Source organism: Crocodylus porosus, unplaced genomic scaffold, assembly GCF_001723895.1.
Source record: "Crocodylus porosus isolate Cpor-Errol unplaced genomic scaffold, CroPor_comp1, whole genome shotgun sequence".
NCBI classification, from domain to species: domain Eukaryota; kingdom Metazoa; phylum Chordata; order Crocodylia; family Crocodylidae; genus Crocodylus; species Crocodylus porosus.
Window position 1 is genome coordinate 99,582,629 of NW_017728918.1, and position 16,423 is coordinate 99,599,051.

Consider the following 16,423-nt stretch of genomic DNA (forward strand, 5'->3'; position numbering starts at 1 on the left):
TTGCCTTTTACACAACTATCCCTAGGAGGTTATAATAAATCACTACACAGCAATGCCCCAATACCTTCTCTCTCAGAGTGTGATAAGTTGGAGTTTAAATGAATTCCATGACTGAATATTTTAAACCTTGCTCTGGAGTGAATTCTAGATTCAGGGTTCACAAACAACTTCACACATTTTTTCAATATCTTTTTAGCATAGTGTGAGCATACCTACACAAAACCTTTACTGAGGAATAGGCTAATTAGCTCCACGATAAACAGCTCACATTTACACATGCGGTTCTAATAGGTTGGAGTAAACTAATTAACGCCACAGCAGATCGTACTTGTAAATACAAGAACTATCTTGCTGTGGAGTTTTTTACTCCATAGCAGCACATGTGTAGACACTAAAACAGCTGGCTGGGGCACAATGGTCTTTCAGTGCAGGGGCTGCCTGCCGGCTAGCCCCACACTGGAGCACCCTCATGCCCTAGCCAGGCCTCCTGTAGCACGGTGAGCTGAGGCAGAGCAGCCCCGGGTTGGCAGACTGACACTCTGGGCCCTCTACCAACCGGGGCTGCTCGTTAGGTTTAGATGTCACAAACAGCCTATAGATTAAAATGCAGATAGCAATTCAGTTAAATACTTCATTCTTAAATTGCTAACCATCTTAAGAGGATGCTTTGTATAGAGATCATGTGATAGAAGTAGAATGGCATTTTTGTGCCTGTGGCAGCAGTGGTACATGAGGCAGCACACTCAACACCATCAATATCTATTTTTGCACCTGCCCCCCAAAAGGTGGCACCTAGAGGTTGAGACCCCATCTCCCCCTCAGCTCCCCACTCTCAGTTACATTACTGGTTAAAAAACTTCCCATTAGTTTCAATATGAACTAAGCACATATACTGAAGGAGAAAGAACTCCCACAAGTTAAAGCTTTAAATTCAGTTCAGTGAATACTGTGGTTCATCTAAAATCCACTGATATACCAAAGCCACCTCAGTTTTGACATAATCAGTTTTACTTGTAGAGGTATCATTTTATAAACTGTATTGATCAAATCTTTTGTCAGGATGGCCATAAAATAAAAGGTTACAATAAATTAATTTTGAGGTTATGAACACAGATTATAGTTTCAACATTAGTTGGTACGTTCATTGTCTGAACTATATGATATGCTAACCACACATTGCACCAATCTAATGACAGAAATTGAGGATGTTAAATTATAAGATAAATATTGGGCTTCTTATCTGCACTGGTTGACAAGACAGCTATTAATTCAGCAAGACACACTAGAATATCCAGATGATTCAATGAGATCCTTTCAATGACAGTGTGAGCATGTGAAGAGAAATTTAAAATAATATGAATACTCCAGAATAGATGCCAATTTTGAATCCAGAATAAAACTTATTTAATATATTTTTTTCTCTTTTAGCTGGTCAACAAACACTTGAGTGGATCTAATTAACTCTCATGATTAGACTAAGCTATAAGGGTACAGTACATAACCCTAGGGGTATCAGGCATCCCATGCTACCTCATGAGCAAGTGAACCAAAAAAGAGCCCTCCCTTCTGTCCCGAACTATAGAGGCAGGATGTATAAAAGTTGCCTCAAAAGTAAGCCACTATTTGCATGTCTTATATCTTATCCTTGCTGAAGCTTTCAATTAGCTTTTCCACGAAGAATATGATAAAATGAAGGAATATGACAGCAGAGAAAGAAATGAACATGTCAGATTTCAGAAAGAAGCATACTAAAAATGGTCAGGCAACTCCTTCCCCATCTCTCTTGTCCCGGTTATTTATTTAAATTCAGAAAAGTAATTGCATTACAGGAAGTAAACTATTGACCACATTTTTCACCAAATTGTAACTGAGCACACCATTTGGCTGCTCCAGTTAAGTCTTGCACATGTGACATAGCAGCAGGATTTTTAACCTAATACATCTTGTAAGGGTGACAGTTCATATTCCATGTCTAGCCCCTAGCAAGGGTTCAAAAGAGTGGAAAAGAGGGGGTAGCAGGTGGCATCTGAAGTCGGACAATTTTCACCATCTGAACAAAAACATAATTAAAGTCACTGAGAGACCAATATTAGTACAGTCTGCACTCAAGCTAGCAGATGTACTGGAATTTAAAAAACATTTATTGTAGAGTAGCAAGATTTTCTAGTTAATGTGAATGACAAAAGTAGATGAATAAAACACCCTATACAGTGAGCAATATGAAGTTACAAATGAACCACAATGACATGTGTGATAATTAAACATATTTCTCAGCCTCCTAAATGACCACATACGTTTTGGTCTAGTCTTCTCTAATGGTCATAAAAATTGTCAGTGTAAAATTTTCTGGTTGGAAAGGGATATTTTGAGATAATATATGTGTTTTTATTAAATTTTATCAATTTAGATGAATATTCCTACACAAAAATATTTTGAAACAAAATTTTTTTTGTTATTGTTTTATAAATAACATACAGAATTGTTTGTTATTTATAAAAAAAAGATTATTTTACTTTTCAATTTTCACTTCAAATATAATTTAAATTATACATAGTCTCATATTATATTTTTAATATTAGGTATACATTATTCAACAACACAATATATAGTAATGTTTCTATATTATGTATTCTATGTTATAACAGGGCTGTGGGCTGCATGCAGCTCCTAAGGAATTAACCTGAGGCCCCTGGACTCCCAGTCTCATTGCCCTCCTTTTTCTTCCTGCCCCGACCTGAGAGAGAGGGCAGCATGGCCCATGGGGCTGAGAGCACTTGTGGCTGGGGAACTTGAGGGCACCAGTGCTACACAGCATCAGGACACCCACAGCATGATGCATCAAAGGGGATAGGGCACATGATGTGGAGCAGTGCAGCACAGCGGTGGGGACACATGATGCATCACAAGTATACTGGCATGGTGCAGCAGAGGAGTGAGAGACCTACACTGCATGTGACCTGGCCACTCAGAAATCAGACAGTCCTGTTATAATATGCACATAAATAAATAATGTATGTATATTACATTATAAGCATTATATCTTGTTGACATTATTTCATTACATATAGATAGATAGATAATATCAGTGCAATACTGACATATAATAGCAGAGAATATACCGGAGGAAATATTCTATTTTAACTTATTTTGAGTGGTTACTAGTTAACACTAACTGGGCTCATCTACATGTGCCCCAGACTACACATTTGGTACTGTGCACTCATTTAGCAAGTACTATAGCAAGACTAAATGACTGAGCAGTACCAAATGTGCAGCACAATGCCGGTTAAAGCAAGTACTAAATGACTTCGCAGTACCTGCCAATACTATGTAGACCCAGCAATGCATGGTTATTTGTAGACACGATGTCCTGCACAGATATTTTTAGATGCTACCTTGCCATAGCTCATTGGTACGGCAGCATAGTGTCTCATGTAGACATGCCCACTGAAACATTTTTCTTGATTCGATTTTCTAGTGTTTGCATTGTAATGAAACAGTTTGACACAAACTATTTCCAAAATTTCATTTAATGAGAAACTTAAAAAGATGTATTTTTTTTGCTCTGATTTAAGATTAATTTAAAATTTACTAAGGCTCCATCAAAAACATTTCACCGTAGCTAGCAATGCATGTGATTCCCTGGTTAACATACTTGCCTGCAACCTTAAAAGGTTAGTTTGGAATGGAAATAATTTTTTAAATGTCAGAGCTTCCCTTAAAATAGGAATTCTGATCTCTTCATAAACTGGAAAGGTTCTGAGCAACAAATTATTCAAAAAACCAGAATTTCAGGGTAATCGCCATTGTTTTTGCTGTGATAACACTGGTAGGATTAGGATCCAGGAGAGCTATAATGTGGTGCCAACTAAGTGACACCATAGTGCAAGCTGGTTGCCTAGCTTGCTGCCTTCTGCTGGCAGGTTGTGTTCCCAGAGAAGCTCATTAGCTAGTCCTCCCAAATAAGACAGTCTCTAGGCAACAAATAGGCAAAAAAATAAATAAACAAAAGCAAACATTTCTACTCTGCCCCAGATACTAGGAGGGGAGATTCTTTGGCTCTGACCCCAACACAGCAGCCTGGCCCCCTCCTTGTAGGAATCTGCTCTACTCATAGCTGACCTCCTCCTCTCCCGATTACTCTTCTAGGAACTTTTTAAAGCTCCTATTGGGACACTGCCTGCTAGGGCTGTGCAAAACAGCACCATTTTGTTTCACCTTCTGTGTCGCCGTTTTGAAGGGACATTGTTTCGTTTCATTGTTTCGTTTAATTTCAAAGCAGCATTCCATTTCATTTTGTCAGACTGTTTTGCTGTTTGGACGCGTTCTGACATTTTGACCATAGGCTATAATGGAGAATCATGAAAATGCCTAAATCTTAGTCATTTCCTGCCTGATTAGGAAGAAAATTGCAGAGATGGTATCCCCTTCTGAGGTCATAAAGCCTGCCTACTGTCAAGGAGATAGGTGCAGGTGTCTCTGGGAAACTGCACCTCAAACAGTTGAAAGGAAAACTCATATCACTTGCCAGCTGTGGCAGCCTCCTGTCATCCCACACACAGATCTGGGGGCCTGCACTCCAGGGAGGGCTGCAGGGCTGTATTGGACTCCTCTTGCGGGTGTGGGTCTCTGGATCTGCATGCAGGATGACAGGAGGCTGCCGCTGTCACCTGGGACCTGTTCTGGGCACAGCCCACACCCAATGCCGGGAAGACTGCTGCTGGCCCCAGACAGCAGTGGCAGCCTCCTTGTCATCCTGTGTGCAGATCCAGAGCCTGCAGCTCCAGGAGAAGTCCAGCTCAGCACTGCATCCCTCCAGGGGGAGTGGGTCCCCAGATCTGCACGCAGGATGACAGGAGACTACTGCTGCTGTGGGACTGGTGCTGAACCCAAGCAAGCCCGGCTTCGAAACTTGAAATGTTTCAAAACTTTTGAAACAATTCAATTGCCCTCATTTCATTTCAAAGCTATTTCAAAGCCTTTTGTTTTGGTTCTATTTCACTGATTCAAGCTTGAAACACATCGAAACAGTGTCAAAATGTAACACCCAGCAAAATTTCACACAGCCCTACTCCCTGCTTCTCCAAATGTCCCACAGCTGGGATCTCCAACAGAGCTAACTATTTCTTCTTAAAGGCTAGATATGAAGTACTAGACTGATTATGAGGAGTATGAAGCTAGGGAATCTGGGAGGTGAAAAGGCTAGGAGATGCAATATGAATTGATTTGTTTTTAGGACTATGGGGTAACATGTGAATCAGGAAATAGCCCATATATAATTGACAAAGGTAAAAGATTTTTGATGAAGCATTGCTAAAATGTTGATAATATATCACTAATATTGAAGCTGTGGACACACTAATGGTTTAAGCCATAGCACATCAAGCTGTTCCAGTTTTAAAAAAGAGAGCACATGATATATCCACCTAAAGTTGTTCAGCCCTCCCCGTTTCCAACCATTGCTCTGCCAGCAGTGGCAGATTTATCTTCTCGATTAATTAAGGGCAAATTTTCTCACACCTTCAAAGACCTACCTTTCAAAGTGATTTGCTACAGGTTTATGTCTTGAGCTTCACCTCTGTTCACATGCTCCTAGATTTAGACAGCAGGTAACTGGTGGGGATTAACAATACTGGGAGTGTCTACATGTGCACTTTAATGCACAGTAGCCTATTCTGCTATGCAGTAGTGGCATGTAAAAAACTGTGTTAATACACAAATGCACAGCAGAATAGGCTACTGCACATTACGTGTTACCTAAAAAGCATGCACTTGGGCTTCTGTGCATTAGTGCAGCCTAATGCACATTTATTTAGTAGCTCATATTGAAGGTACTACATTTAATGTGCATTAGGAAAAATACCTTAATACACATGTAGACATGGCCACCATGAATAATAATAATTCCCTCATTCCTAAACAATTGCTTGCAAGTAACATACCAATATTCTTTAGCTAGTAAAAGAATATATTGATATATATCATTTAGGATCTGAATCTCAAGTTCCTTTCACCTCTTGCTATATCAGATCAACTCACTGGAAAAAAGCAGGGATTAGATTAGATACCCGAAAAAGGCAATGCCAAGTTAACTCTGTAGAATGGTGTTCACCTTCTATTCCTAATAGCAGGTGTTTTTCCACCTAAACAGAATCAACACAAATTTAAAATACAACAAAAATATACTTCAATGAATCAGAGCATTCGAGCAGCCTAAGCCTTCTTGAACTATCTTTCTGGTAAATGAGCTCTACATTTTAACTCAACAAGCATGAGGCTTGACTATCCTGATCTGTGCAATGCCTCAAGCCTATAGAACATTTCAAAGTGTCAGACTGAAAGGTTTATGAGTGCATCCTATCCACAGTAAATGCCACTTCAAAGAAAGCAGATTCCCCATGACAATTCCAAAAGTTCCACCAAATGAACCAGACATAAAACAAGTAGAGAGAGACAGAAGCAGCCAAATGATTCAGCTACTTTTAGCAAAACACTCGACACTTCAGGGATGTCCAACTGAGGATATACCAATAACTAATGTCTTCATTTTTTTTTAAATACTTAAATCTTTTCTACTTAGGGCTTGCTGAAACGATGTCATTTAGCTTCCCTGCTAAACAGTAGCTAGAATATGTATGCCTACATTTCTTAAGGATGCTCAGAAAGGCTGTGAAGACCAATATGAGATCATACTCATACAAGTATATACATAGTAATTAGGGGTATATGTAGTAATTACACAGTTTCACAGGCAGCAGTCATTAGGGAGAAGAAAAGGCATTTTGTAAGATGCACGTAGATAATAACTTTACTTCTTAAAATTAAAGCCCCAGATCTTTTCCTTGTTGTAGCTCTATTGACAACAGCTGGGAGATTGTAAATATGTCTGGAGTATTTCTGTATTGTCTAAAGAAAGGGGGGAAAGTACTTCCTCTCTATATTCCTATGAGCAAGCTGAGCACAAATACATTCTGAATTATTTGCTAGAAATCAGATTTTTTTAAAAATCACACTAGATTCTGTTAATTCTACAAGTATGTTGTGCCCAATACCTCTTTTTTACATACCCTTTATCACATTTCCATTTCTTCCTTTATGCAAATACAGTTGTAAACTCTAAGCGGAAAGACTGCCAGGATGTACATTTTATTTGTACTTCAGAACATGTACACAGTCAGCATTCTCACAGTGTGCAAAAAGAGAAATCTGAATAATGCAATGTCTGCCTATTCATCTTTATAGGTGACATACAGTACTCTAATTACACTCTCATAAGTGCAGTAAAATCTATGAGGAAGCAACCTCATGCAGAACCCACTGCAATCAAGATAAAAATCAATGCATTTATAATCACAGCTATGTATGGCTCTTCCTCTCAAGAACATCTGCCCATTCTATTATCTTAATCATTCAATAATACTCCATCCAACGTGTGTCTTGCAGTTACATATAGCAAAGCCACAAAGCTAGCTGAACTTGTTGAAAAATCAAAGCAAGAATTGAAAGAAGGTAGATTTTATCAAAAAATTAAACCATCGTAACTAGGAAAAGTCTTTTTTTCATAGAGTCATAGATTGTAAGGCTGGAAGGGACCTCAGAAGATCATCAGGTCCAGCCCCCTGCATGAAGCAGGAAAGATATCTGGGGGTCAGGTGACCTCAGCAAGGTGACTGTCCAGTCTCCTCTTGAAGATTTCCAGGGTAGGTGATTGCACCACCTCTGGTGGGAGCTTATTGCACAGTCGGGACACCCTGACTGTGAAGAAGTTTTTCCTAATGTTGAGCCTAAATCGATCTTCCAGGAGTTTGTGACCATTACCCCTGGTTTTCCCCTTGGGTGCCCTGATGAACAGTTGCTCACCAAGCCCTTTGATTTTCCACGTTCATTTTCTAAACAAGAATAATAGTGGCCCTCATGAGCCTCTGTTGGAGAAAGGCAGCCAGGAGATTCTACAGTGGTATCCTGAGTGTGCAGCATACAAGTAAAGACTGAAAAGGGGATTATTATGACCCAATAAAACATTTTTTAAGGCAGCATTTTGAGATGGTGCACATGAAAATGAGGTCATTTAACTTATGGAAGCAGATTTTATCAGCTTTGTGTGCAAGGTCTCAAGAAGTGATGCAGCATACTATAAGCTCAGACCTGTAAATTTACCAATAGTAGGGTCACCTTGCTATCCTACCAGAATGAAGAATCCAGTATCTTGAATGAATACCTATTTCATTTATCGTGTGTCTATCAGTGGCTTGAACAATCACTGTAGACAATGAATTGCTAAGGAGTAAGAAATATGTGAATTCATTACACTGCACATGCCTATGCAGAAAACACAGCTTTAAAATGTGAAACCCTTAATAAAAATAAAATTATATTTTTGACATTGTAAGAAATGTAACAACAGGCATTTATTTTATGTATTCTGATGCAAAGTTTTTTTTTTTAAATACTGATTCTAATATGCATGTGCATACAGACTTAATGATGTATTCTGTTCTGGAATACTGTTCATGCCATTGGTGGTGCAATTGTATCAGATTTGAAATTCAATAAAATGTCACTAGGAGCAGAAGGTCATTCACACGTATGGCTTACCATTCTAAAATAATTAAAAGCTGCTGAATGGTCACATTTACGTTGGCATAAGGACTAGAATAGAGTCATTTTTTTCACAGTAAAAGAAAAGCTTTTATATGGGGTTTAAAGCTCTTTTTGTAACCAATGAAAACATTTCCATTGACTTCAGTTCAAGCCTACCATTTGTCTATGGAGTTACACCAGAAAAAAGACAGCATGACTACAGTACCATTTCAACTTGACTGATACAACTGTGAATAGACATTTCACATATCAGGTCTGCTAATTTGGATGTAAATATTATTTTCAGAGAACAAAATGGTTTGCCTTAATTAAAAAGGTTAATTTTGAATTTTTAAATGCATAAGCATATACAACTAATCCTGTTATTTTTGGATGTTACTAGAAAAATAAACACCACAATAATCCCCAGACCAACAATGCTGGTACAATAAAATAGAGTCTTTAACTAAGGACAGACCACCCATCCGGTAGAAAAGTCTAGATACCTCAATCAACATGTAATGGTCCAGAGGCAAAATGAGTGTTTATTTACTTCTGTGGTCTCTACATTACATTTGTAGAAATAATCAAGCCTAAAGTTCCTAGTGTCACTATGTTTTCTTAAAAGGGGATTTCAAAAAACTATAATATAGCTTCAGAAGCGACAGAAGGAGAGGCAGTGTGATGTCATTATAAAATGAATTTAATATGCTTTTTTCAAGGAGATTCTCTCAGGGTTAGCATTTCTGGTTCTTAGCCAAAATAATGAGCACTTAGGCCATGAGTTTCTTTTGTTTTAAATTTGACTGGATGACAAGTCATATCGTCCTAGAGGGATTCAACAGAAGAAACAAAGTGTAGATCATCCTATTTGCCCCTTCTGCTCCTACCATCACTCCTTGCTCTATATGCCCAGTGATTGATTTACAAGAAAGGCTCGAAAGAAATCAAATATATGTTGGACTAAGCAATACATAAAGAAACCATAACAGTAACATAAGCTTGTATTCAGCTACTCCTGCAAGAGTCAGCAGCAACAAGGGCACTGCTAAACAAATGAACCAGCTTAAATTTTTTCTCTCTGATGAGCTAAGGTCTTTAATGTCCAGCTGGATAGAAACTGCAGGATTTTTTATGATGCCTATCATACTTTTTTATTGTGTGCATGACTTCACTATTATCCTCCTGTTTTCATCTATTCAGAGAGATACAACCTGATTTTAGCGTATCTAGTCATATTTGTCTCTTGCTGTTTTTGGAAGCACCAGTTATATAAGCAAGTTGCTATTTCCTTTTTCTTTGAGCACAAGAAGGAAGTACACAGGTAGAGGCCTACAGCCCAGAATATATTTGATTTAAAGTGAAACCAAAAGGAAATGTTATATTTGTTGCCATTTATTGTAGTTCATGACATCTGTTACCAAGGGCCTGGATTCTCTATTACCATTTTTCTTACATTGTTGTTTATACCCAAGGAAATGAATGGATTCAGAGACTTAAAGAATAGAAGCCCTCCTCCATGTGTGTGTGTGTGTGTGTGTGTGTGTGTGTGTGTGTGTGTCCCTGAAAAAAAAATCATTTGGACAGCTAATCAGACATTCTTGTTACCACCAGCCTTTTTCAATTTCTCTCAGGCAGTCCAATTTGGCCAAAACATTTCTTCCAGAACGACATCCAGCCCTTGTTTGAATTCATCAAGAAATGGGAAATCCATTGTTCCTCATGGTTGTTAGTTCCAATTGTTAAACACTCTCAGTGGTAAAAAAGTGTGCCTAGTTTTTAATTTGAATTTGTCTGCTTTCAGCTTCCAGCTACTGGTCATTTTTAAGCTTTTCTCCTCATATTTTCTTTCTGTAAAGGTATTTATAGATAGTTGTCAAGTCATCGCTTGATCTTATTTTGAAGAACCTCGCCAGACCTGTGTCTTTCAGTCTCTCATAAACCATCTTCTCTAGCTCTTAACTTGTACTTTTTGGCTCTCTTTTTTATACTCCCTCCAATTTTATAGCATTTTTTCCAATAGCAATCTCTCCAACGTCAAAGTAAAAACAACTTCTCACCCTTAATACAGTAGAACCTAGATAATTTTAAGGGGTAGGTTCCTTAGACCCAGGAAAAAGAGAATAGGCAAACCAACAAGTGCAGAAAACAGTTGTGTGGGACCACTTTGGTGCTCCAACTGAGTGGAAAAGCAACACTCTGAAGTAAAAAAGCTGTATCATCCTTCACTCAGCAATATGTTGCAAATTTAGTGCCTTGGATACAAATAATCTAGGTTTTCCTGTACTGTTCACTATTCTCTTCTCTATGTATCGGTCAGGCTATGTCCTTGAAATGTGGCCTCAGTCTGACTGGGCAGCACTCATTCCAGTCTGCTACCTCCTCAACTGAGAACTGCAGTGGACATGGGTCAAAACCTGTTATTTAGGCCTAGTTACCCAGCCACTCCCTGTAACCAGAGTGGCCAGCCAGGGTGAAATAAATGTTTAACTCTTTCTATAAAAAACCCTAACCCAAAAGAAGATGTGTCTGGGCAATAGAGTTTAATCATGCACGTGAGCTGCCTTGCCCTTAGCTTGTGTCCCTAGTGGCTTTCTGATGGATTCCCTAGCTACTCAGTCTTACTTGCTTATGGAATGCTAGAAGTATGGGGAGTAAGCCGGAGGAACTCACCCTCCTGCTAGCTAGCAAAAACCCAGATCTGGTTGGCCTTACAGAAACCTGGTGGTATTCCACCCATGACTGGGCAGTAAACATAGAGGGCTATAGGTTGTATAGACAGGATAGAGTAGGGAAAAAAGGTGTGTGTTTGGGGGGGTAATGCTCCATGTTAAAGAGCAGTACATGTCCTCAATGATCAGAATGGGTTCAGAAGAGGGGCAAACTGAGGTGCTCTGGGTTAGAATACAAGCGGGTCATGGAGAAAGGGACTTGATAGTGGGCATCTACTACAGACTACCTCACCTGGGGGATGAGCTGGACCTAGAATTTTCAGGTCAGCTCATGGAAGCTGGAGGGACAAGGGATGTGGTTATCATAGGTGATCTAAACTACCCAGACATCTGCTGGGAGGATCAGTCAGCCAGGTCTGAACGCTCACATAGGTTTTTAGCTTGCACACAGGACCTACACCTAACCCAGGAGGTGCACAATCCCACCAGAGGAAATGCCTTGCTGGACTTGGTCCTTGCCACAGGCAATGACCTGGTGAGGGATCTGCAGGTGCTCAACTACCTAGGCATGACTATCTTCTGCTGGAATTTACTATCCGGTGCAGGGTGGTGACAGCGGGGTGGTGACAGTAAGGCAAAAGTCCTTGACTTCAGGAGGGCCAACTTCAATAAGTAAGAGAGACATGTGGAACTTGGAGCCTCAATGAGATGGGAGTCCAGGATGGGTCATTGCTCCTTAAGGAAATAATCGTCTGAGCTCACAGGGAGTCAGTCCTAACGCAAACCAAAGGGGGCAAGAGTGCTAAAAAGCCCCCTTGGCTCAGTAAAGGCAACCAGGAGGACCTGAGGGCAAAAAAGTTGGCATAAAATCAGTGGAAACAAGGGGCTATCACCAAGGAGGATTACACTTCTGTTGCTCATGATTGCAGGGAGGCAGTTAGGAAGGCCAAGGCAGAGATGGAGATAGGACTAGCTTCCCGGATTAAGGACAATAAGAAGTCCTTCCTCAAATACATAGGGGGTAAGAAGGCACCAGGTAATGTGGGGCCCCTACAGGACAGGCTTGGCAATCTTGTGATTGCAGCAAAGGAAAAAGCTGATCTCTTCAATGAATTCATTGCCTCTATATTTCCGAGCAGGGACCATGGCAACTCCCCCACTAGGATTATGGACAGGCTGAGGGGACATGATACCATGCCTAGGGTTAGGGATGATCTAGTCAGGGAACTTTTGGAGGGGCTGGGCGTATTTAAATCAGCAAGTCTGGATGCTTTTCATCCAAGGGTACTGAGGGAATTGGCGGGCCCCTGACATGACTGTATGACTGTCATAGCAGGGCCCCTGACACGACTGTATGAGTGCTTGTGGTGCTTTGGCCAGGTCCCAGAGGACTTTGGAAGGGCCAATGTGGTCCCCATTTACAAGAAGGGGAGAAAGAAGGACCCCAGCAATTACAGGCCAGTCAGTTTTATGTTGGTCCTTGCAAAGACCTTTGAGAAAATTATCAAGGAGCACATCTGTGAAGAGCCAGAATGGCAGGTAATGCTCAGGGGCAAACAACATGGGTTCATTCAAGGCAGATCCTGCCTGACTAACCTTGTTTCCTTTTATGACCAGGTCACCAAGTCCTTGGATGTGGGAATTGAGGTAGATGTTGTCTACTTGGACTTCAAGAAGACCTTTGACACTGGAGGGGAGGGACAGAATCCAACTAGATCTAGACAGGTTAGAGGTGGGCAGATGAGAATAGAATGGAATTCAATGCAGACAAGTGTAAGGTGGTGCATATAGGGAGAAGGAACCTGCAACACACCTGTAGGCTGGAGAACACCCTTCTCAACAACACAGTGGCTGAAAGGGATCTTGGAGTAACTGTTGACTCAGGAGGGACACGAGCTGCCAATGCACGGAAGCAGTCAGTAAGGCTAACTGCACCTTATCACGCATCTACAGGTGCATCAGAAGCACGTTCAGGGAGGTGAAACTTCCCCTCTTTGAGGCACTGGTCAGGCTGCAGTTGGAGTACTATATCCAGTTCTGGGCACCACACTTCAAGAGGGATGTGGGTAACCTTGAGAGAGTCCAGAGGAGGGCCATCCACATGCTCAGGGGGCAGCAGGCCAGGCCTTACGAAGATAGACTAAAGGGCTTGAATCTATTCAACCTCCAGAAGAGAAGACTGAGATGGGATCTGGTGGCCATCTATAACCTCACAAAGGGGACCAATAGAAAATAGGTGAGGGTCTGTTCTCCCAGGCACCACCTGGGATAACAAGGAATAACAGCTACAAGTTGATTGAGTGCAAGTTCAGGCTTGATATCAGGAGGCATTACTTTACGGTTAGGTCTGCCAGGCTTTGGAATGGGCTCCCAAGGAAGGTGGTGGTCTCCCCTACCTTAGGTTCTTCAAAAGGAGGTTGGATAGATATCTGGCTGGGGTATTATGAACCCAGCACTTGTTCCTGCCCAGGGCAGGGAGTCAGACTTGATGATCTGTTCCAGTCCCTTCCAACCCTAGAAACTATAAAATGATGGATAGTTTGACTCCCTAACCCTGCTCTGGTCGATCTCCTGGATACCTGACCCAGCTGACCTTCTGACCTCATGGTCTGCCCAGCTCTCTGACTCTCTGACTCAGTTCCTCAAATGGATCTCCCGGCTTCTGGCTTCCTGGCTCCCATACACTCAGACTCTGCACACTCCCCTTAGATCTCTGTTGCTTCTTCAGACTCTGGGTAACCCTCAGACCTGGCTATCAGAGCTGATTTTTAGTTGCTTGTCTATTATGACCTCTGAATAAATGGATAAAATTACCAGTCTGTGATAGAGTCCCACATGCTATGCGGACTGCTTGCATTCCTAGACACATCATTTTGCCTTTGTCTAAAAATATTCTAAACTGAATTTTCTCTTCACTTAATCAGGTTTAAATCTACTTTACATAAATAAGTGTTAATGGCACCATAGTCTTCAAGGCAGTGGGGAATGGGTGCCAAATTGGTGTCACAAGGGGATATAACTGTGAGAAATGGGATAAAATTAAGCAAGAGAAAATGTAGGCAAGATAAAATGAAATACATCTTAACTGAGATCTATTAGTGTGTAGAATAATCTTCTATGGGAATTGATGGAAGCCCAGTTACTTCAGATATTTCAAACTAAACTGGATAAAGCACTCACAGATATACTGTAAGGAATTATCCTACATTGCCAGAGGGTTGTATTAAGTGACCTAATAGGCCATTTCCATCACTTCTTTCTATGATTTTATTATATGAAGCCTCACAAACAGGAATTCTTTGGCAAAGTTAAGAGATACCACAGAAAGTTATCTGTGTTAGAGGAGCATTAGCAAATAACATCCCCAACTGGCAATGACAAAGGAATCTTAATTCAGAATTTGTGTTGGTTAGAAAGAATAGCCAGTCCTTTAGTGTGGCTGATTTCTGCAGGAAAAAAAGCAACCATTAATGGAAAATGCAGCAGGTGAGTCATGAATGTGACCGAGAGGAGGTGGAATAGATCAAAAGGAAAAAAAAGTTAGGATGGGGCTAAAATGTTTAATAATGCCAAAAACAAACTATTAGCCAGAAATAAATCAGCTTGCAACACATGAGATGAAGCCCAGGCCATGTTTATTTCCCTGCTCTGCCAAGTCCAGGACCACTGCCAAGGAACAAACCCTACCTACTTGGTCACAATCCCTGCACAACTGAGTTTGGCAATTAAGCAGAGTAGGTGACTCAGAGCAGGAGTGGCCAACCTGCCGCACAAGTGCCAGAAGCGGCACGGGCAACCTGTGTATGTGACACGCAGCAGACTGGGAAGGGGGCAAGCAGCACAGCAGCAGAAAGAACAGGAAGAAGAAAGCAGAGCAGCAGATTGAACAGGTAGCTAGGGCAGGGAGCAGAAAGCTGAGCAGCAGATCAGATAAGGGAAGGGGATTGAAGTGGCACTTGGGAAGGGCACTGGGGTTAATTTGTGGCATGCCTGCCAAAAAGTTGGCCCCTACTTATTAGAAAAGGCATTTCCCAGGGAAGTATAGGCATGCCCCCAAATATGCAAAATGAAATTTCTGGGGTTTGGTCTGCAATAGTGATGCTCAAGCTTCTAGTCCTGTGAGCCAGGTAAGTGGTATGTGGCCTGTGAGTGGGCTAGACGGAGTCTTATGTGCCAGGATCAGGCCCTGAACTGTCTCCATCTGGCACCGTGTGCCCTGACAGGGCCCTATGCAGCGTCTGCTGATACCCGTGTGCCAAGATCAGGCTGTACACTGGCCCTGTGCACCTGTTTTGGGCTCTGGAGACCCACACACCAGAATTGGTGCTGGCTGACTGTTTCACCCCTCTCTGGCCCCATGAGCCTGGATCAGGCCCTGCACCACCCCCATGTATTGGGATGGGGGCCCCGGGGCCTGGCACTGCCTCCTCCTGGCCCCATGCCACCTGGTGTATCCAATCTAGTGCCACCATTCTACCACTTCCAAATTTTGTGACCTGTGGGGAGCCTCACAAGCCAGATGACCTGGTGCCTAAATTTGGCTCATGGTCTATGATTGTTTGGAGCACTGGCAGATATGCACGCCCCTGCTTTAACGCATGGTGCTTTATGTAAAGTGCCATGAGTTAGAGTACCCCCCTGACCCAACCGATGTTCACCCTTTCTGTCAGATGCCATGGAGCCTGCCTGCAGAAGCCTGGGAATCCTGTCTGCAGCTGAGGAGCCACCTCTCTCCCCTACCTTCCCCACCTCTCCCAGTTCAGGGGCTGTTAGCAAGAGGGGTGGGGGGGAGAGAGGAGGGTGAGTGACCTCCCAGCTGGGGTTTGCCTGGTTTGAGCTGCAGGGGAAGGGCCTGGGAGGGGTGAGGCAGGGGGGCTCTTATCTACCTGCCTGCAGCTCACTCCCTCTCCCCCACTCCCTTCCTACTGACAGATCTGGTGGCAGCCCAGGCCCGATCACACAACAAATTAACTCTTGGGGACCACAAGTTCCCTAGGGTGCTCTGAAGTGGAGCACCTTCATTTGATACCTCATTTGATGAGGGTTAATTTGTCATTTGATCCATCACTTTAAAGGTGCTCTGCAGCCATGCACATGTGCTGTGGCAAGGCTGTAGAGCACTTTCAGGGGACTGAAAATGCAAAAAATGTAATTTCTGCCTGCACCCTTGT

The 16,423-nt window shown here is 41.9% G+C and overlaps 1 protein-coding gene across 1 annotated transcript in view; it reads right to left on the reverse strand.

Annotated features, from left to right (window-relative positions):
• Positions 1-4,214: 4,214 nt before the first annotated feature.
• The window catches only part of TRDN (triadin), a 195,353-nt gene continuing 183,144 nt past the window's right edge, over positions 4,215-16,423 (reverse strand). Inside the window, exons 16-18 of the mRNA XM_019538202.1 lie at positions 7,861-7,988; positions 6,069-6,143; positions 4,215-4,346 (exon numbers count right to left, since the gene is read on the reverse strand). Of these exons, the coding sequence (XP_019393747.1) occupies positions 4,215-4,346; positions 6,069-6,143; positions 7,861-7,988 (335 nt within the window). The remainder of the gene's footprint in view (positions 4,347-6,068; positions 6,144-7,860; positions 7,989-16,423) is intronic.